General features: G+C 43.4%; 1 protein-coding gene across 3 annotated transcripts in view; it reads right to left on the reverse strand.

The window, feature by feature from the left end:
- The window catches only part of FOCAD (focadhesin), a 194,538-nt gene that overhangs the window by 133,343 nt on the left and 38,749 nt on the right, over window positions 1–22,446 (reverse strand). For all 3 annotated transcript variants that reach the window (XM_029052840.2, XM_029052841.2, XM_029052842.2), the window contains 5 exons: window positions 21,863–22,067; window positions 16,394–16,600; window positions 13,427–13,514; window positions 12,697–12,899; window positions 4,880–5,137 (listed from right to left, as the gene is read on the reverse strand). In XM_029052840.2, coding sequence (XP_028908673.1) covers window positions 4,880–5,137; window positions 12,697–12,899; window positions 13,427–13,514; window positions 16,394–16,600; window positions 21,863–22,067 — 961 coding nt within the window. The remainder of the gene's footprint in view (window positions 1–4,879; window positions 5,138–12,696; window positions 12,900–13,426; window positions 13,515–16,393; window positions 16,601–21,862; window positions 22,068–22,446) is intronic.

Genomic DNA, 22,446 nt, shown 5'->3' on the forward strand with positions numbered 1-22,446 from the left:
GATACCTATTAAGTAGGCATTAATGTGTTTGGGAACATTCCAAAGAAGTAAAAGGCACAGTCTCTGTCCTCAAAGAAATTACATTCTTGGGGGCGGAGGGGGGAGAAGACAAGCAGACACAATTAAAAGCATGCAATAAATAGAAAAAAAAAGGGCACAGTTATCAGCAGAATACAGGGTTATTGAATGAACTTTAGTGGGTGAGGCTGGTTGGCACTAATCTCACTACCTCAGCCATTACCGCTCCACTTCCACAGTACAGTACACCGCCTAGTAATCTAGAGGGCAACGACAGTTGTTGATTCTCTGTTGGGCTTTATTCCATTAGCCCTCTCTATCAGGCAACAGGGTTATACGACCCACCGTATTACAATGCTGGAAAGTGTCCAAGTGCCACGGACTTGTGGTTGCAAATTCAAATAAACCCTCTTTTTCGGGGAGAAATCTAGGCTGAGTCTCTTAAATTACCTTGCATCTCATAGCGCAGATGAGGTTTATACAATTCAACGGCCAGACCCGAACAAGATATTCCGCCCCGTAATGGCTGAATCACGCTGAGGCAGAAAACTCGAAGAAGCAGGCCTGAAGTCAAAGCAGGTGCTCCTCGTTTAATGAATACAACTACACAGAAGGGCCGTAAGATCCAAGTCCTAGATAACAGCTTTCCGGTCAACATATGGCTACATGGGGTTTTTAATGTCCAAATAAATATGTCGCCACAGAATGAGGTAGATGTACCTTTAGCTTCGGTTTGTAATTTTTCTATGTTTCTCTTTGTTTACTTGTCTCATGCTGATACACTCATCCAAAGTTTACTCCCAAACATAATCAATGTTATGGTTAGGGAAACAACGGCACGTATCTGCAGAGCTCTTCCTTAAAGTACTGTTCTTTTTGGTCTCCTTTTGCTTGTATGGTAAGCCCGGTAAGCTGCTGACTTCAGGGGGTAGACTATTCATGCGACTCAACTACAATAGAGCTAAGTAGCACCGTGTCCAAAGGCTTTTTTAGTTGGCTTGCCTTTTTGTTCCTTTTTAGCATAATGTATTTCCCCCCCTTTTCTCACAGGGGGTGTCACAGACATCCTGAAAGGTCACATATTTTACACATTTTCCATGTCGGAATATTGCTCGCGGCTCCAATAAGCAGCTGAAACAGGAATCTGAAATCTCTGCCTGGGATGATGGTCGTCTGCTATGCTCTCCGGGCATGAAAAAAGGACCAGTGAATGATTAGCTTTGAACCAGTCATATGGAATGTTTTAAGCTGAGCTGAAAACATGCAAGTGGGAAATAATTATCAAAAGGGCATAAGAATTAAAGGCAAGGAAGAAAAGTGGAAGGAGAGGCGCTGCACTAAACCTGCATTACACTAAACCCTGCATTTTTCCTTAGCTAGACAGTTGGGTGTTAGGAACTCCCTTCGGTTTTAAAGAGCACTCCCACTAGCAAGGAACCCAGTCCGTTTGAGAAACAAGTCAATAACATGAGTGTTCACCAAAGGAAAAAAAAATACCCCATTTAGACGTTTGTCAGTCTAAGGAATCAACCAAGCTTTAATATCGGTTGATTCGGAGCAATTCAGTCTACCTAAATATAAAAAAAAAAAAATCAACTTCACGATAAATAAGCGCTGAATGCTAAGCATGCATGTCCACAAATCTCCCTGGTCTGAAGTCACATTTTTCCCCCTGAACAGTAAAACTTGCTTGTGGGTAGTCCACAGGTCGACAAAAAGTAATCTTTTTGAATCCTAAATGTCCAACGATTCAAAACCTCATGCCACTCTCCAGAGAACAGTGTGAATGACCTGTGGTCACACCAGGGGGTTCTCACTACCCCTGAAATATCAGGGGTCAACCTGGGTGATCTGAGTGCATTTGCATCATTATCCAAAAGTCCCTTAAGAGGTGTGATCCTGACCACTGACTTAATCCTTCAGGCAGCAGGATACTTCACGGGTAACTCAGCAAGAATAACACGGAGGGATGAGAGGTTAGGGCAGATGAGGAGAGGGGGTTAGAGATTGACCTTCACTAAACCAACTACTATAACACATTTTGTACTGCGCTCCTCTTTAACGACCCTCTATTAACAACCTGTCTTTGTTGCCTAGAGTTAAGCTGTCATCCCTGAACCCAGATTCAAAGTGACTTTTTCCTGAAAGAAATCAACATCGAACTCAGGATATTTAGAGCTAAACAAATTTCACTGGACTGTTACCTAACTTCACTCAGATTTTAGAGGTATTTACTGTTCTTGAGTAGGGTATGCGATCTGAATGGCCCTAACAAGATAATAGATAATAGGGAGATAACTATAAAGACATCAAATGTCCCTTAAGGGAACTTGAAAAGGTAGGTTGAATGATTTATTATATCAACAGAATGGGGAGGGGGGGACTTTGTTTCTGAAAAGTGTGGACTGATCTCCTCAAGAGAAATGCACTTAATATTCCCCACTGAAATATAATGTGGACTAATTTAAAGTAGGATGGGAAGTTGGCACTTGGGTCATGTTGAAAACTGTTTTTTAAAACAATGTAACCTTCAAGTGTGCCACAGAAGTTCATTTTGGATGATTTTTTTCAATCATTCCCCAGAAGATTCAAGAAGACCCCTCCTTTATCTCCCTTAGCCCGAACAAGTAACCAAACACTTAAAGCTCTTAGAAAGAAAAAGCTGCTTGGGCTCGGCCATCTACAAAGAGAATCCCACAAGAGGAGTGGGGCAGGACTGAAAACCCGCTACATTTTCATAAATACTCATAGTATTTCCGAGACTAGAAATCCTTCTAAAAAAATAAAATGCCGATGACATTATATTAACTGTTTAGTACTATAACTATCCAGTGTCAACAATGCATTTTTGTATTATTGGAAACCTCTTCAAAGGAATTCAAAGCACTTTACAGCCATTAACATTCCTGTTAACCTTAATGGCTGTAAAGTGATTTGAATTCTTTTGAAAAGTATTATTATGCCCATACTGCATGTGAGGAAACCTGAACCATAAAGTTTAAATGACTTGCACTATACTGCAGAATCACTGACTCTAAATCCTGACAATTTTTCCCCCTGCGATATACCCGGATCTACCCCTTCCTCTCACTCCTATTTCCCTCACCCTGGTTCAATGATAATAACAACAATAATAATAATACGGGTTAAGCACTTACTTATGTACCACGTATTGTTCTAAGTGCTGGAATAAATACAATTCTCCCCTCGACTCCCTCCAATCTGGTTTCTGTCCCCTTCACTCCACTGAAATTCCCTTCTCAAAGGTCACAAATGCTCTCCCTCATACCAAATCCAACAGCCTAAATCCTCTTCCATCTCTCGGCTGCCTTCGACACTGTCGACCACCCCCTTCTCCTGGAAACAGTATCCAACTTCGGTTTCACTGACACCGACCTCTCCTGGTTTTCCTTCTATCCTTCTAGCCACTCATTCTGGGTCTCTTTCGCGGGCTCCTCCTCTGCCTCTCACCCCCTAACTGTTGGTGCTCCCCAAGTTTCGGTTCTGGATCCCCTTCTATTGTCCATCTACATCTACTCCCCTGGAAAACTCGCTTGCTCCCATGACTTCAACTACCACCTCTATGCAGATGATACCCAAATCTACATCTCCAGCCTTGATCTCTCTCCCTCTCTGCAGACTCACATTTCTGCCTGCCTTCAAGACATCTCTACTTGGATGTCCTGCCATGTCCTCAAGCTTAACATGTCTAAACCAGAGTGCAACTTCCCACCCAAACCCTGTCCCGCCCCCAACTTGCCCATCACTGTAGATAGCACCACCACCCTTCCTGTCTCACAAGCCCATAACTTTGGCATTATCCTTGACTCCTCTCACTGAACTCACATATTCAATCTATCACTAAATCCTGTCGGTTCACATAGCGGATAGAGCATGGGCCTGGGAGTCAGAAGGTCATGTGTTCTAATCCCAGCTCCGCCACTTGTCTGCTGTGTGACCCTGGCATGTCACTTCATTCTCTGGGCCTCAGTTCCCTCATCTGTAAAATGGGGATTAGGACTGTGAGCCCCACGTGGGGGAACTGGGTCCAACCCCATTTGCTTCTATCCACCCCAGTGCTTAGTACAGTTCCTGGCACATAGTAAGCGCTTAACAAATGCCATGATTGTTATTATTATTATTACTACTCCTGCTTTTCATCACTGAAAGTTGGGCTCTCCCCAGATGGCATGGTCTGCCCTCCGCTCTTTCTTGAGTGAACTGATCATGGGGAGCCCAGAGGAGATCCAACATAGGCTCACTGGGGAGGCCTGAAGACTACCCAGCTATGGGGAGCCAGATCTCTCCCAGAAACCCCTGCTGCTCCTCCCCAAAAGATCCCTGGATCAGCTCGCTCCCCAGAATGAGAGCAAGGACACAAGCTCCTCATGGATGTGTAGGAGTTTCTAATAACTAACATGATCAGTACAGCGATTTGCAACGACAAAGCAAAGGGATACCGGTGGCGGGACTCACATGTTCTGACAAGAGGAGATGGAGGGAAATTATCTTCCTTTTCAAGGAGTTGGGAAAGGCTTCATGGGATTTTAGGAATGGCTTAAGAATGTAAGGGGAGGCAAGAACCTAAAGTTCCTTGTGGGCAGGGAATGCATCACTTGCTTGCTTTGTACTTCTCTAGTGCTTAATACTGAGCCTTGCACCTACCTAATGGGTGCTCAATAAATACCACTACTACTAGACCTTGGCAAGTTGGAATAGGGAAAATGATCCAGGACTTTAAAGATATTCCGGTCATGCAGCTTTTCATCCCCAGGTCCCCTCACCCAGAACAAAAAACTCTTAAAAAGACTAACGACATTTCTTCCGAAGAGTACAATCAACAGGTGGCTTCGGGCCATACCTGAGAAGAATCGGCTTTAGCGATTTCTGTGGTGGCGCTTAGAACGTTGTGAAGACTGGGTCCGTTTCCTTGAATCAGGAGGTGAGCCAGAAGAAGATAAACATGTACAGGAACTTGAGTAGTGATAGGTAGCAATGATTTAATGGAAGACAACCAGTCACACACATTGGCCTCATCTTCCATGAGTTCAAAGATCCGACAGGTGGTAAACAATGGTCCATACATATTTGTCACGGGGAAAGCAAGCTTCCAAGGCAACTGCCAAATTAAAAAAAAAAGGGAGGTTAGCCAGAAAACAGTGTTTATTTTTCTGAACCTCTCCCTCCTAATAATATACAATGGATAACATTGACCAAATCTCTCTCTACACATCTATCTGTGAATGAAAATATAAGGGGAAATTTTGCAAACTGCTCTGGAATCCCATCTTGAGCAGCTATCAATTACTATATTGTATGGTACTTCTTAAGCACTTACTATGTGCTAAGCACTGATGTAGAAACAAGATTAGATGGGGCTCATAATCTATTTTATCTGCATATTACAGAGATTGGTAGACAGTAATGATAGTTCTGCCCTTCACCGGAGCAGACTCAATGGGACTGGGGAACAAGCAAAGACAAATGAGCAAATCACTTCAGAGACTAGTCAGTGTCACCAAAAAACTCACATTCACCCGTGGAAGGAGCCACTTACAAAACACTCAAATTTACTGCTAATAAGCCCAACTGAACAATCCTTTGGCCCAAAACTCTTCATTTTCAGTGCGGGTGGGTCTCTGCCCTAAAGAGTGTGTCGAACCTGAAAGATACAAGAGCTGACCCTGAAATTGCCAAAAGTTTTAAATGAAAAAGGGAATGCAAGTTCTAAGTAGTATTGATACAGGCAAAAATTCATATTCATCAACAATGGCTTTATGTTTCTCAGTAAAATGCCATATTCACTTTCTTTAAAAATGCTTTTAAGTCATATTACTTTATGTAACTTGAAATCTTTTGAAATGACAACAAATACCTTAGGCCTTCTAACTAATGGACTTGTTTTCTGGAATTTTACCCAACATGTGTAGTGCATCAACCTTCCTACTCAGAATTTTAGTCTTTAATGAGGCCCTTTGGAAAACAGAGAGGCACATGAGGAGTCTCGAGAAAAGGAGTGGAGACATCTGGGAAGAGTTGATTGAAATAAACAATGAACCAATAAGCTTTAAGCACGCCTCAGTTCAGAAAGAAGTCCTCGAATCCACAACTGATCAGAATCCCTAAAATCGTGGTTGCCACATTTTATTTTGAATTTGTTTAGTCGAACGTAAAAGAAAAGCTTTCCTATTTCATTTCGACCACGCAATATCTAAGCAGTAGAGTCTGCCTTTGACCAAACAAGGTTACACCTATTAACCTAGAGCACTTTTGTTTGTTTACTTCAAATCTAATGGATTAAGATTCTGTAGTCTATTCACATGCACAGTTCGCAGTGACTTGAGTCGAAATGGAAGACTAAGTCTGAACCTTTAATAGCATGTTCAAAATATGGCCTCGACAACAACGCTATCCTCCCTGTCCCAGATGCCCACAACCTCAGAATAAATCTTCACTGTTTTTCAAGTCACATATTCAATCTACTGCCAAATCCCACCGACTCTCAAGCGCAATATCTCCCAAGTCTGCCCTTTTCCCCTCTGCCAAAATATACTCCAGTCATATCGTGGCTCGACTATTGCATTAGCTGCCTGGCTAGACTCCTTGCCTCTAGCCTCTCTCCCTTCCGATTTACACTCCCCACTGTTGCACGGATCGTAATAATAACAGTGGTATTTATGTGCCAGGCACTATACTAAGCGCTGGGGTGGGTACTAGCAAATCGGGTTGGACACAGTCCTTGTCCCACATGGGGCTCGCAGTCTTAATCCCCACTTTACAGGTGAAGCAACTGAGGCACAGAGAAGTGAACTGACTTGCCTAAGGTCATACAGCAGACAAGCGGCAGAGCCGGGGTTAGAATCCAGGTCCTCTGACCCCCAGGCCCATGCTCTTTCCACTAGGCCACGCTGCTCCCCTAGGATCATCCTCTTGAAGCGCTGCTTGGCCCACATCTCTCCTTTCCTCAAAACCCTCCACTTGCTTCCTGAGTTGCTTCGCAACCAGCAAAAACTCCTCACAATAGGCTCTGACTCCCCAGAAACTCACCCCACTTTACCTTTCTGTTCCTTCATCTGCTATTCCCCTGCTCACTGGCTTTGTTCCTCCCAAACTGACCTAACTGTACCTCTCTCGATTCCCCCACCTCCACTCCTTCTTTCAGGCTACTCACCCGGCTTGGAAGTCTTTTCCTGCCCAAATCCTATGGACCACACCTTTCCCCACATTCAAAACCCTCTTGAAATCCCACCTCCTCCAACGAACCTTCCCCGATTATTTCCCAGACCCCCAAGCTATATAAAGCAGTCAGTTGTGTCCAATCCTTGTGTATTTCTTTAAAACTGTCCTCGGCACTTTTGTACATGTTTCCTCAATTGTACATTCAATTATTTACCTTGACAACTCTAATTGTAAATAGTTATGTTTGTCTCCCCTCCATCACAGTGTAAATTCCTTGTGGGTAGGTCACATGTCCATTTTGTTTTATTCTTCCCAAGTGCTTAGTACAGCATACGGCACCAAGTATCGTAGCGAATATACTATTATTAGCAAATATTTAGGACTAAGTTTTCGGTTCCTGCAAGCCTACCAAGCAACCAGTAAAGACTAATACTAACAATTACAAGGTATTTAGGACTAAGTATTAAGCTTCCCTCCAAATACTCTAGGCAAATTCCATTTAAACCATGAAATGAGCACTTCTTAGTGCTTTAATCACCAGGGAGGAAAAATGACCACATTCTGTAGTCCCCAGTTCAATCATGCTATTTCTAAATCTTGTGAGGATCAGAACTCCTTTTGTGAAAATGCATTTCTTCTACTTGCCATCTAACAGCAGGAAGCAGCTTTTATTCCAAAAAAACAACCATTTCCGTCTCTCTCCTGCTGGCTCATTCTTTCATCCCCAACAGTCTCTCAGAAAAAGAGGTGTAATAGCACTTCAGAATTTAATTTTAACAACTCTGCTCAAAATTTTGTACTTTGTGCTGAACAGTAATGAGGATGCTTTAAATATGAGTTCCAAATCTCAGGGGATACCATGCTTCTCTCTTCAAGTTAAAGGAGGATTAGTTTTGTTTTTAATTCCAAGAAATTGAGAACAAAACAGTTTCTAAAACACTCCATTTATAAATACTACCACTTTAAGCAAAATGCTTCACCTGATTTTAACTCATCAACCATTTTGGGCCCATTCAAAGCAGCTATCACTTTGAGTAAAAGACCAGAAACTACAACAGGTTTTAAAGGGAGCTTGGAATTGAAAGAGAAGGGTTTTTTGTTTGTTTTTAAACAGAGGTCTCTATTACCTCCTTGGCAAGCTTTTTCTAGACTCCAGATAGATTTAGTTGGAGCGGCAGCCAACAAATGTGGTAAATTTTTACTTTTCTGAAGAGGGTAGTTGCAGCTCCTCGCAAAATAAAATCTCATCGACCCAGTATCAAAAAGAGTAATTTTAGAGCTATGATCCTTCTTCCTTCCTCATCACCTATTACAGAAAGAAAAACAAACGTTTCCGGGGTGATGGTATTTATTGAGTGGCTATTTGGTACAGTGCAGTATACTAGGCGCATGGACATACGGAATAACCAATGACATCTGTTGTCCACAAGGACACTCTAATGGAGAAAGACAAAGAGATCAAAATAAATAGAATAGACATTTATACATGAGTACTAAGAAGGCTGTAAATACGTTCACATGTACTGGAGCTGGCTGAAAGGATGATATGACTCACAATGTTAGGAAATTAATTGGGGAAAGCTTTATTGGAAGGATATTAGAAGGGATTTGAATGTGGAAAAAGCTGTGGTCTGTCTGATGTGGGGAGGGAATTCGAAGCTGGGGAAACCGCATTAGTGAGGAGGCAGTGTTGGAGACAGTAGCTAAGTAAAGGTTTGAAAGTATACCTCTCATTTTCTTTTTTGCATTTTAAGCCGAAAAAACAATGCTTCACCTTCAAATCACAAAGTAAATAACCGAATAAGCAAATAGGTTTCTGGGAGTTGAGGCACTGCATATTCTGGTCCCATATCTTTTTTATCATTATGCCAAACAAGGAAAGGTTGGCATGGGTTGGGGAGGGGTGGGGAGGGAGAGGGGAGCAGCTCATCACAGGAGCAAAGTGCTTGAGCAAAGTGCCCCTGCTCAAAAAAGGCAATGAGAAGAGCTATAAATAACTTTGGTACTTGTTAAGCACTTCTATGTGCCCAGCACTGGGGTAGATACAAAATAATCAGGTTGAACACAGTCCCTATCCCACATTGGGCTCACAGAAGAACGGATGATTAGGCACAGAGAAGTTACGTGACTGGCCCAAGATCACACAAGTAGCCGACATGGGATTAGGACCTGGTCCTCTGACTCCCAGGCCACTAGGCTCTGCTGCTTCTCAGCAGCTGGACCATAGAAAATGGCCAAAGGTTGGTATTTGCTTTATGCCTCATATTTTGTCCCCTTCCCATCTGTCTCCAATTAGGTTTCAAGTCATCTTAAATTTGGTGTTATACTATAATTCCAATACACAATCAATCAGTGGTGTTTACTAAGCACTTATTCATTCACTTCAATCGCATTTATTGAGCGCTTACTGTGTGCAGAGCACTGTACTAAGTGCTTGGAAAGTACAATTCAGCAACTAAGAGAGACAATCCCTGCCCACAGCAGGCTCACAGTTTAGAAGGGAAGAGATAGACATCAATACAAGCAGGTATCAATAGCATCAATATAAATAAATAGAATTATAGATATATGCACATCAAAACAAGTAAACAGGCATTCATATAAATAAACAGAATTATAGACATGTACATATATACACAAGTGCTGTAGGATGGGGGGGTAGAGCAAAAGGAGCGAGTCGGGGCCATGGGGAGGGGAGGGGGGGCAGAGGAGAAGGGGGCTTAGTCTGGGAAGGTCTTCTGGAGGAGGTGAAGCTTTCAGTAGGGCTTTGAAGGGGAGAAGTGTGCTAGTTTGGCCCACTTCAGGAGGAAGGGCATTTCAGGCCAAAGATAGAACAGGGGCCAGGGGTCGACGGTGGGACGGGCGAGAATGAGGCACAGTGAGAAAATTAGTACCAGAGGAGCGGAGTGTGCAGGCTGGGATGCAGGAGAGAAGGAAGTTGAGGTAAGAGGGGGAAAAGGTGATGGAGAGCTTTGAAGCCAATAGTGAGGAGTTTTTGCTTGATACAGAGGTTGATAGGCAACCACTGGAGATTTTTGAGGAGGGGGGTGACATGCCCAGAACCTTTCTGTAGTAAGATAATCCGGGCAGCAGAGTAAAGTACAGAATGAAGTGGGGAAAGGCAGGAGGTATGAAGGTCAGAAAGGATGCTGATGCAGTAATCCAGTTGGGATAGGATAAGTGATTGCATTAACGTAGTAGCGGTTTGGATGGAGAGGAAAAGGCGAATCTTGGTGATTTTGTGAAGGTGAGACCGGCAGATTTTGGTGACGGATTGGATGTGTGGGGTGAATGAGAGAGCTGAGTCAAGGATGACACCAAGGTCGCGGGCTTGTGAGATAGGAAGGATGGTAGTGCCATCCACAGTGCCGGGAAAGTCAGGGAGAGGTCAGGGTTTGTGAGGGAAGATAAGGAGTTCAGTCTTGGACATGTTGAGTTTTAGGTGGCGGGAAGACATCCAAGTGGAGATGTCCTGAAGGCAGGAGGAGATGTGTATATAAGCTAATGTTGAAATAGTAAAGCATGCAAGTCAAGATGTTTAGAAGGACTATGGATGGTTTTGACTACACAAGTCCATAGGTAGTACAAAAATGCTGTCGGGTAGTTAGAGGAATACCAACTGTGGGGAAGATAATTTAATCAAAGAAGGCTTCCTGGAGGAGATGTGGTTTCAAAAGGGCTCGAAGGTGGGGAGAGCCTTCAGAACAGCTTTAAAGGGAGGGCATTCCAGGCCGGGGGAAGGAATGAGCAAAAGTCAGAGGCAGTAGGGAACCTTCAACAAGGCTCAGAAAGTACATATGTGAGCTTGAGAGGAATGAAGTGGGAGAGCTAGACTTGAGTGGACTTAGACAGGGGATAAGTAAGAACGAGATAGCTGATTGAGTGCCTGAAAAAATCAATAGTCAGGAGTTTCTGCTTGATGCAGAGAGGAACAGGCAACCATTTTAGGTTTCTGAAGATAAGGGAGTCAGTACAGAACAACATTTTAGAAAGATGATTTAGGTCACAGAGTGACTAATCCATCAATCAATCAACTGCATTTATTGAGTGCTTACTGTGTGCAGGGAACTGTACCGTAACGCTTGGGAGAGTACGATATAATAGACTTGGTAGCCAGGTTCCCTGCCCACAATAAGCGTATGTATGGCTAGAGAGGGGAAGGACTGAAGGTGGAAGAGGCAGGTCTCAGAAATGTTGTGGAGGAAAACACAGCAGGATTAGAGACAGAGTAAGTATAAAGGTTAATAGAAGGGAAAAGGGCTGATGCCAAGACTGTGGGTTTCAGAGAAGGGGAGGATGGTGTCTACCAACCCTGTTGTACTCCCCCATGCACTTAGTAAAGTGCTCTGCACAGAGTAAGAGCTCAATAAATACTATTGACTGCGTGTCTGATTGCCCTGTCAACTGTAATGGGAAAGTTAAATGGAGGAGAGGATTTGGGAGGGAAGATGAGGAGTTCAGTTTTAGGAACATTGTATTTTAGATTCTGGCTGGACATCCATGTAAAGATGTCTTGGAAGCAAGAAGGAAATGCAAGAAAATGCATATTTCTACCCTCTCTGTTGCATTGTATTCTTTTAATCGTATTTATTGAGCGCTCACTGTGTGCAATAAATTCACAATTCAAATACTGTACTGTCCCAAGTGCTTAGTACAGTGCTTAGTACAGTGCTCTGCCTACAGTATGTGCTCAATAAATACCACTGATTGATTGGTTGAAAAAGAAGAGCGGTCAGGGCTAGTCAGCAACCTCCTCTGTGGATGACTACCAAATCCACCTCTCTAACCCTGAAGTGGACCTAGGAGCCATCCTCAGAGGTGGTAGCTGAAGCCGTGGGAGTGGACGAGGTCTCCAAGGGAGCGAATGTAGAACAAGAAAGGGGAACAAAAATGGAGCCTTATTCAGGGGGTGAGAACAGCCAATTGTCAAATACGTAATCAAGGTGGTTTTTCTCTTAGTAAATGCTAATTGTAAATTCAAGGGTCAGAACAGTAAACTAGATAACTGAATCATAATGGCAACCAGCTATTATTCTTGAATTTATCAAGGGACAAGTTGGAGTAGGTTCATGTGCGTAAAGGTAAGTGAAGCTTAAAGATGAACAACTCCCAAGGTAGACTTTGGACAAATTTTCTGCTCCAGTTGAAACAATGCCATGGTTTCTCCCCTCTCTGTTACTGATGAGGACAGTTAGTTTCAGAAAACATGTCTAAGATCACGAGCCCCATGTGGCACAGGGATTATGTCTAACCCGATAACCCTATACCTACACCAGTGCCTAGAACAGAGCTTGTCACATAGTAAGCACTTAACAAATACCATTTTAAAAACAGCAAACTTAGAACAGAAATCAGATTGCCTAGATCCTATTGCTTCAAATTCAACAGCAATTTGGTTCACAGCACTGAACTGGTGCTGCCCCTGAAACCAAGTACCAGTAAATCCAATGAGAAACCCATAGGTGTAATTAAAAAAAAAAAGGGAGGTTAAATAGTTACCAGTTGGTTTGGTTCTTTGGGACTCTCTTGCTCTATCATTTCCAAAAGCTTTAAAGCCAGCTGGTGCCTAGATGGGCCATCACCTTGCTCTGATATGCTGTCCTCGGGGGCAGAGGAAGAGAAGATCTGCAGTACTGGTATCATCAGCAGCTGAGCTGAGCTTGGGACGTGGTGGGATCCGGCGTAAGACAGGAGCTGAAAAGCTGGTCACGGGAGCAAAATATCGGGAGTGAAAAACCAATGTCAGATTTAGAAATGAGGATACTTGGTTTAACCTGGGGTGACAATCCAGACATGATTTGAACCCAGAGCAGAAATGGGGAGGAAAGGGAGCCACCACAGACAGACCACGCTTGCAGTTGTGGAACTGAATATCTTTTTTGTGAAAACACTCAACTTCCAGTGGAAAAGAAAAGCACGAATGGGTAGCTGGAGGGCACCCCAGATCCAGAGAGAAAGAAACCTTGGCCTGCATGTATTACCTGCCTATCAGACCCTGCTGGATTGGCGAGTCGTCTTAAAGGCACAAGGCTGTGCTTATTAATTACCCATTTTGGTGATTAAAAAGACCTTAAGTTGCATATGTTTGCTGGAAACGGACCGATTAGAAAAAACATCCACAAAATCCCATGAGCTCTGAACCATGCTCATATATGTGACCAGGTTTCAATTCAAATTACTTGGTGACCAAAAATTCAACCTCAAAAATTTCTTTTTCAAACGTACTTACCTAGACTTAACAATGGCTTCTGCTGACTTAATGGAGCCTGTAGAATAAGTACAGCTAGTCCCATTACGGCTTGTTCAACTGGAAAATCCTGGAGGAGGTGGGGAAGAGAGAAAAAAGTGGGCTTTTGAAAAAAATTTCAGTTTTCCACTCCAAATTCCAAACCGTTCAAAGTGCCATACTGAAGCACGGTATATTCAACAGAATCCATTTCAAGTTTGGTACGGGAGATTATTTGTGACCTATCAACTGTATCGCACCAAGCACTTTTTTCCTCAAAAGGCTCACGCACCCCGACACTGAAATTCTCCCATTCACACAGACGCCAACAGAAATACTTATCGGATCAGCGCTGAGGCTCTCGTGGGGTTTTGGGGTTTGTGGAGCAATGCCACCCTCCCCCTTGGCCACCACTGCCAAGGTCCGGTGGTCAAGTCCCATTTGAACAGGACAGGAAGAAGTTGGAGCTGCAGTATCTCTTCCCAATTATTAGAATTCTGAGGAGAGCACTTAGTACAGGGCTCTTCACGCAGTATGTGCTCAATAAATACGAATGACTTATTGAAGTTATGATTACGGAAATAAGGACAGCCCTGCCAAAGTGATGAAGAGCTTGAATACGGTTTCATTAGCAGTAATCAATCAATGGTATTTACTGAGAACTTACCGAGTGCAGAATAATGTATTAAGTGCTTGGGAGAGGACAATACAACAGACTTGGTAGACACATTCCCGGCCCACAGCAAGCTTACATTTTAGAGGAGCTCTTATTTTTGCTGTTGTTGTTAACAGTGTTTGCTTTACCATGCTATTCTTTCCTCATGGGACTATGATCAATTTTGTCTACCTATAAGGCTGTGGGCCCCCTGTGAGCCAAGAACTATGTCTCAGTCATCAACCTTGTGCCCTTTCTCAGGGTTCAAGAGAGTGCCTGGCACATTGTAAAAGCATTTTTATTTTAATTTATTCTATTTATTTTATTAATGATGTGTATATATCTATAATTCTATTTATTTTGATGCTATGGATGCCTATTTGTTGTCTGCCTCCCCCTTCTAGACTGTGAGCCTGTTGTTGGGTAGGGATTGTCTCTATCTGTTGCCGAACTGTACTTTCCAAGTGTTTAGTACAGTGCTCTGCACACAATAAGTGCTCAATAAATATGCCTGAATGAATGAATAAATGAAATTTAATACACGCAACGAGTAATAATTCCATGGAAGCCAAATAGCAGCAATTGGAACAGGGAATAACAGAAACTGTCTGCTGCTGCAGTAGGTGCTCAAAAAATCCTGGGCAGGATTCTATTCTCACCTGCCCCGGTTGCTGTTCTGCTTCTTGCTGCATTATCCAGAGTTTGTGTCCCTGCTTACCTGCTGCTACTGATCTGTTTCTTTCTCGATTCTCGCAATCAATCATATTTACTGAGCACCTACTGTGTGCAGAGCACTGTACTGAGCACTAAGCACTGTAATAATAATGATAATTATGTATTTGTTAAGCGCTTACTACATGCCAGGCACTGTACTAAGCGCTGGGGGGGATCCGAGCAAATCGGGTTGGACAGACAGTCCCTGACCCATGTGGGGCTCACAGTCTCAATCCTCATTTTACAGATAAGGTAACTGAGGCCCAGAGAAGTGAAGTGATTTGCCCAAGGTCACAGAGCAGACAAGTGATGGAGCCACTATGCCTCCTCTCTCCTCTTTCCCCTTCATAGCCCCATCTCTCCACACCAGCCCCAGCTGTCAGTGATTAAATCGAGGACGGAAAGAGAAAGGGCAGTGCGATGACACCGGAAGCAGCCCCCCTCCTACCCCAGTGTGTTGCTGACCACGTTCCACAGTCAGGGCTTCAAGCAGAAAGGGAAAAGGAGGCGGGATGGAGCTGCATGAAGGGCTTAAAGTGCTGGTGCGTATGCAGCTGGGAGTAGCAGCCATGAGCACTGAGGAGAAGCAGCATGGCCTGGTGGATAAAGCATGGGCCTGGCAGTCAGAAGGACCTGGGTTCTAATCCCGGCTCCGCCGCTCGTCTGCTGTGTGACCCTAAGCAAGTCACTTCCCTTTCTCTGGTCCTCGGTTTCCTCATCTGGAAAATGGAGATTAAGACTGAACACCTCACAAGGGGCTCTATGTGAGGCGGGGACTGCGTCTAACCCAATGATGTTGTATCCACCCCAGCACTTAGTACAGTGGCTGGTACATAGTAGGCGCTTAACAAGTACCACAGTTATTATTATTAGTTTAGAAATGGCAAGGAAACTGCTGGAAACAGGAGAGGGAAGTGAGGAGAAGAGGGGACGGGGAAGGGGATGACATACTTGTCGTGGTTAAAAGTAATGCTGAAGGCAGGGCGTGCTGATGCTGGGGTGTCGGCAAATTGTGTAGGGCATATATCCTCATTTCACATTGTATGGGGTGGCAGTTACCCAAGGTATGCACTACACTGAACAGTATATTACAGTTGGTCATATAAGAGCTAATGGCTTAATAACACTAAGTGACACAATTTGGGGGACAATCATCTATGTAGCAACGCTATTTGACTTGCATAACATCTTCTCTAAAGGATGAAAAAATGTTCTGTCTGTTGGGGAGACTGGCCATGAGGGCAAACAAATGTGAATCCAAATCCAATCCATCAATGTCATTTGAGTTCAGCCAATATGCAGAGCACTGTACTAAGCACTTGGGAAAGTACATGATATAGGGTTGGTAAACATGATCTCTGCCTACTAGGGGCTTACAATCTAAAAGGAGAAACAAAGATTAAAGTGAATTACAAATAGGAGAAACATTATTTTGAACTATCCTGGGTATCAACACTTTGAACACACAAAAAGTCAAATCCCTTCTGATGAGCAGAGAACTTATCTTGCTGCTGAAAAGGACTTGAAGACCCATTCAGGAAAACTGCCCTCATGTTCCCAACTACTGCAATAATTACCAGTTTATTTCTTCTAAACCTTACCTCTTTCACTTGTTCATAACTTTGCTCTAGAAGATGAATAAAAGATGCACATTCCCCAGTTATCCTCAGGCTGACCTCAGAGAGGCAGAGAAGCTGAAAACTCAGTTGGGTAAGCTCAATCTTCCAAAAACTGGGATGGCGCAAAAGGCTTAAACACAGTTCCTCAAGCAACAATGTCATTTCTGTGACTTGTACCTCATCCTTCATCTGTAAGGGGGAATAAGACACAATACACACACATATAAAATGTCATGCAGCTTTTTTGGGTAGTTTCAAACAGCTCAGCAAGAACACTTTCACTCCATACTGTTTTTTTTTCTTTCAATGGTATTTGTTGAGCGCTTATTATGCACCAGGCTCTTTACTAAGCACTGGGGCAGATACAAGCTAATGCCTTATGGGCACCTGGGGTTTGGAGAAAGGGGGAGGTGGGGGAGAGGGGTTACAATTAGCTTTTCAACCAGCCAACTTTCAAGACTCTACTTCCTCCCAAGAACAAGTCTTGCTTGTATTGTTTTTGCCATTTCTGGCCAGTGAATAGCATGGCTTCTCTGGGCACTACTGAGGGTAAACTATGTGACGGCGGTGACATAGTGAGAAAATATTTCACCAGGTCCTAAATCTGATATCTCCAAAATGACTCTTCTTTCTATTTTAACAGGATTTCAACCTTGGTCTCTGGCAATAACTTGTAATGCTATTTTAATGTACCATTATACACATGTACAAAACATTAGCTTAGGCAGTTTCAACTGAAAGCATCACTTAAAATTTTGGCAAACATAATGGAAAATGACTCGAACGGCAGAGTATCTTCTCAACAGGCTAATGTGTTAGATAGGAAGGACCTGGTGCTCTTGAAAATTCCAATTCAATTCAAGCCCAGCTGTTCCAATCAAAATTCTGGAGTTCATATGAAGGATAAGATCCTGATCTCAGCCATGTTGGCATATACTCCCCAAGATTAAAAACAATGAACCATCTGCTTCAATCAGGAGCCTTGTGCCTGCTAAATTCATCGAGAGACAAGTCTCCAGTTGACCAGCTGTACCTTTCACCAGTGGTTATCACCATAACAACCCAAAATGATTCTGAAAGGTTTCAGAGTACAAGAAATATGCAGAGAACTCACTCCTTTCCCAGAGAAAGGAGAAACAAAAAGACATTACAGATCAGAGGTGGGGGAAATGGAGAAAATGTTAGATTACAAACATAAGTGCGAATGGTCATGACCAAATTCTTCTGTTACTTTGCCGAACCACGGCAAGTGAAAAGGTACAATAAAAAGAGCAAGACAGAAACAGAGCGTTAGAAGCTTCATGTATAGTTAACAGATTTTTTTAATTAAATGATAATGTACTGCTAGCAAACAGAACATAAATTACATATTGTTCCCCAAAGGCCATCAAACAGAGTGGCCAAGTGGGAAGAGGATGGGCCTCAGAGTCAGAGGACCTAGGTTCTAATCCCAACTCTGCCAATTGCTTTCTGTGTGACCTTGGGCAAGTCACTTAACTTTTCTGGGACTCAGACTCCTCAACTGTAAAATGGGGATTAAATACCTGTTCTCCCTTCTACTTAGATTGTGAACCCCATGCAGGCAAAGGACTTAGTCTGACTTAACTTGTACCTACCCCAGCGCTTAGAACAGTGTTTGACACATGGTAAGCTCTTAACAAATACCATAAAACAAACACACAATACTAGCTGGAAATAAGCCAGTTAGCTCTCATGGTATTGATAACTAAGAGCCATCAGGGATTATCAATCGATCATATTTACTGAGCACTTACTGTGTGCAGAGCACTGTACTACGTGCTTGGGTGAACACAATACAAGAGTTCTCTGTCAACAACGAGCTTACCGGCTAGAGGGGGAGACAGACATTCATATAAATGAATAAATTACGGATACGTACATAAGGGCTGTAGGGCTGAGGGAGGGGGGAATAAAGAGTGCAAGAGTGAGGCAGAAGGGAGTGAGAGAAGAGGAAACAGGGACTTAGTCAGTGAAGGCCTCGTGAAGATATGTTTTTAATAAGGCTTTGAGGGTGGAAAGAGTGATCGTCCATCAGATATGAACAGAGAGGGTGTTCCTGGCCAGAGGAAGGACACGGGCAAGGGGTCAGCAGCAAGATGGATGAGACTGAGGTTCAGTGAATAGGCTAGCATTAGAGGAGCTAAGTGTGCAGGCTGGGTGGCAGTAAGAGAGTAGCGAGGTGAGGTAGGAGGGAGCAAGTTGATTAAGTGCTTTCAAGTGCTTAAATGAGTTTCTGTTTGATGTGACAGTGGATAGGCAACCACTGGAGGTTCTGGAGGAGTGGGGAAACGTGGACTGAACGGTTTTGTAGAAAAATGATTCAGGCAGCAGAGTGAAGTATGGACTGGAGAGGGGAGAGACAGGAGACAGAGAGATCAGCAAAGAGGCTGATATGATAATCAAGGCGGGATAGGATAAGTGCTTGGGTTAAAGTGGTAGGAGTTTGGATGGAGAGAAAAGGGCGGATTTTGGTGACGTTGTGAAGACTGAACTGACTGGATTTGGTGACACGTGGGTTGAATGAGAAAGATGAATTGATAACACCAAGGTTATGGGCTTTTGAAATGGGGAGGATGGTGGTGCCATCTGCAGTCATGGGAAAGTCAGAGGGAGGACAGGGTTTGGGTGGGAAGATAAGGTGTTCTATTTTGCACACGTTATCTTTGAGGTGACGGCAAGAACGCCCGTAGAGATGTCTTGAGGGCTTGAGGAGATGTGAGACTGCAGAGAGGGAGAAAGATCAGGGCTGGAGATGTAGATTTGGGAATCATCCACACAGAGGTGGTAGTTAAAGCCATAGAAGCGAATGAGTTTTCCAGGGGAGTGTAGATGGAGAAAAAAAGGGGACCCAGAACTGAGCCTTGAGGGACCCCCACAGTTAGGGGATGGGAGGCAGAGGAGGAGCCTGCAAAAGAGACTGAGAATGAGCAGCCGGAGAGATAGGAGAACCAGGAGAGGACAGCATCAGGGAAGCCAAGATTAGATAATGTTTTCAGAAGAAGGGGTTGGTCTAGTGTCAAAGGCAGCTGAGAAGTCGAGGAGGATTAAGATGAATTAGAGGCCACTGGATTTGGCAAGAAGGAGGTCACCAGTGACCAATGAGAGGGCAGTTTCAGTGGAGTGTAGGATGTGGAAGCCAGATTGGAGTGGGTCAAGGTGAGAATTGGGAAAGCAAGTGGAGGCAGCGGGTGTAGACAACTCATTCAAGGAGTTTGGAGAGGAATGGTAGGAGGGAGTTGGGGAGATAACTGGAGGAAGCCATGGGGTCAAGGGAGGGTTTCTTTAGGATGGGGGGACATGAACATGTTTGAAAGCAGTGGGGAAAAAGCTCACTGGAGAGTGAACAGTTGAAGATGCAGGTCAGGGAGGGAGCAAGTGCTTTGATAGAGTGCGAAGGGATGGGATCAGAAGAGCAGGTGGAGGGGGTGGATTCTGAGAGGAGGCAGGAGATCTCCTCTTGAGGTAGTGCTGTGAAAGATGGGAGAGTTGATGAAGGGGCAGGTGGAGGGAGGGACTGGAGAGAAGCAGGGGAGATTTGGGGGAGATGACATCTGACGGTTTCAATTTTTTTCAATGAAGTACATGGCAAGTCATTAGGGTCAAGAGAAAGGGGAGGCAAAGGAATAGGGGGTTTGAGATGGGAATAGGGATTAGGCTCTAGCCATAATCACTCAATCAGTCAATCAATCAATGATATTTATTGCACACTTACTACATGCAGAGCACTGTTGTAAGCACTTGGGAGGGTACGATGCAACAGGATTAGCAGATGATGTTCCCTGCCCATAATAAGTTTACAGTCTCATCAAGAGGGCTTCAATGCAATCTATGTAGTCTACCTTTCTCTGAAGATTGTCCTTTGAAAGGCAGGATTTCACAATCTGGATAAGGTCAAATAGTTGGAACCCTAAAGAAACTGCAGGATGGATGATGATGTCTGCAGAACTGCTGACTGTTACACTCTTCGGTACATCTTTTTTTGTTAGCTCCTCAACTGTTATAGCTCTTTATTACTTTGGGTTCTAGTACACGGAGACTCATGGAATTATGTTTGAATGACTAAATCCAATTCCCCAAATGGGGAAACAGTAGTCTCTAGGAAATTTCATATTTAATCAGAATATTCATAAAATCAGAATTAAATCCATTTAATCAGAACTACGAGGTTAAGCATTTATTTGCTCATAGTAGCTGGGTATTTTTTTTAACAGTATTTGTTAAGTGCTTACTATGTACCAGGCACTGTACTAAGGGCTGGGGTAGATCCAAGATAATAAGGTTGGACGCAGTCCCTGTTCCACATGGGGCTCACAGTCTTAATCCCCATTTTACAGCTGAGGTAACTGAGGCCCAGAGAAGTGAAGTGACTTGCCCAAAGTCACACAGCAGATAAGTGGCATAGCCAGGATTAGAACCCAGGTCCTTCTAGCTCCCAGGCCCGTGCTCTATCCACTACCCCACGCTGCTTCTCATGGAACTTTCACTTCAGCTACCCTTTGCTAATATACACTTCAAATAGGATACCTAGTTCTTACAGTGATAATTAAAAGACAAGAAAATTGATGGAGTCTCTTCAGTTGCTTAAATAGGCTGGCTTCCAAGCAAGTGGTCTAATTTAGTTTATGGAATGTAAGCTCATTTTGGGCAGGCAATGTCACTGTTTATTTTTGTATTGTACTTTCCCAAGTGCCTAGTAAAGTGCTCTGCACACAGTAAGCGCTCAATAAATGCGATTGAATGCATGAATGAATAAATGACTGAACAGAATGTATCACTGCATCAAAACCTCTGCACGCAAGCACTCCCGATTATTGTTTTGCCAGGATGCTTTCAGTAAGGGTAAATAGTAATAACTGCGGTACTGGTTAAGTGCTTACTATGGGCCAAGCACTGTACGAAGCGCCAGGGTAGATATAAGATAGGTTGGGCATAGGGCCTATCCCACATGGGGCTCACTCCGTCTAAGTGGAAGGGAGTAGAATTTAATCCCCATTTTACAGAGGAGGAAACTGAGGTATGGAGAAGTTAAATGACTTGCCCGAAGTCACACAACAGACAGACAGGCCGCTAGAAAGGGGTGCACCCTAGCGCTGCTAAGACACTTAGTCTTTTTGCACTGCCATTTTTGGAAGAGGCTCTATGCTTTCAGAATCTAGTGTCAAATGGGGGAATTTCAGGAGTTGGAGTGCTTTAGCCTCTAAAACTATGGGGACTGAGGTAATTGCTCTGACAATTTCCTTGCCACTGATTTTTTTCATTATCAAACCTAAAACCAAAAAATTGCTGAATGTGATTAATGTGGAAAAAAAAATAATCGCAGATCCTGGCAGTCGCACACTTATACACATTAGTCTGTATGGCTTTTCTATCCCATTATGTTGGAAATTAGTCATATTCGCACTGACGGTGATTAGGATGGAAAAACCTTACCCGAAAGTGTGGAACTAAATCACAAAACAGCTGAAGGATATTTTGTTCCAAAGTTGATGGTTTTTCCTTGTCCCATGGACCCTGGGACTGAAATAAAGGCTTAAACAGACCCATTCGCAACTGAGAATAGTCCTGCAACTGGGATGGTTCACAATATAGATACCGCAGAAATGGAGCCATCACACGGACACATGAAGTCTCTGCCCTGCAATACAAAGGATTCATTCACTGATAACACACTCTGCATTCCATAGGCCAGCATTAAATACAAAACAATACTCAAGACTGCAAAACTATTCACACACTGTAAGAGTCAGCATCTAAACCATATTAGAAATTATTCATCAACCACAGTATATTAGTCACTTTACCATTACTACACCTCATTTCCGGTTCACCTCAAAATGGAGTTGACCATTGAATTAACTAGTTTTTGTGCCGAGCTGGAAGCCTTCCACCTTTCCTTTCTTTCTTCAAGTCTATTTCTGCTTGTGGAATAGTGGCATCGTTTAGATAGATCATTCATTCATTTGGTATTTCATTGAATCATATTTATTGAGCGCTTACTGTGTGCAGAGCACTGT

This window comes from Ornithorhynchus anatinus, chromosome X2 (assembly GCF_004115215.2).
Source record: "Ornithorhynchus anatinus isolate Pmale09 chromosome X2, mOrnAna1.pri.v4, whole genome shotgun sequence".
NCBI classification, from domain to species: Eukaryota; Metazoa; Chordata; class Mammalia; order Monotremata; family Ornithorhynchidae; genus Ornithorhynchus; species Ornithorhynchus anatinus.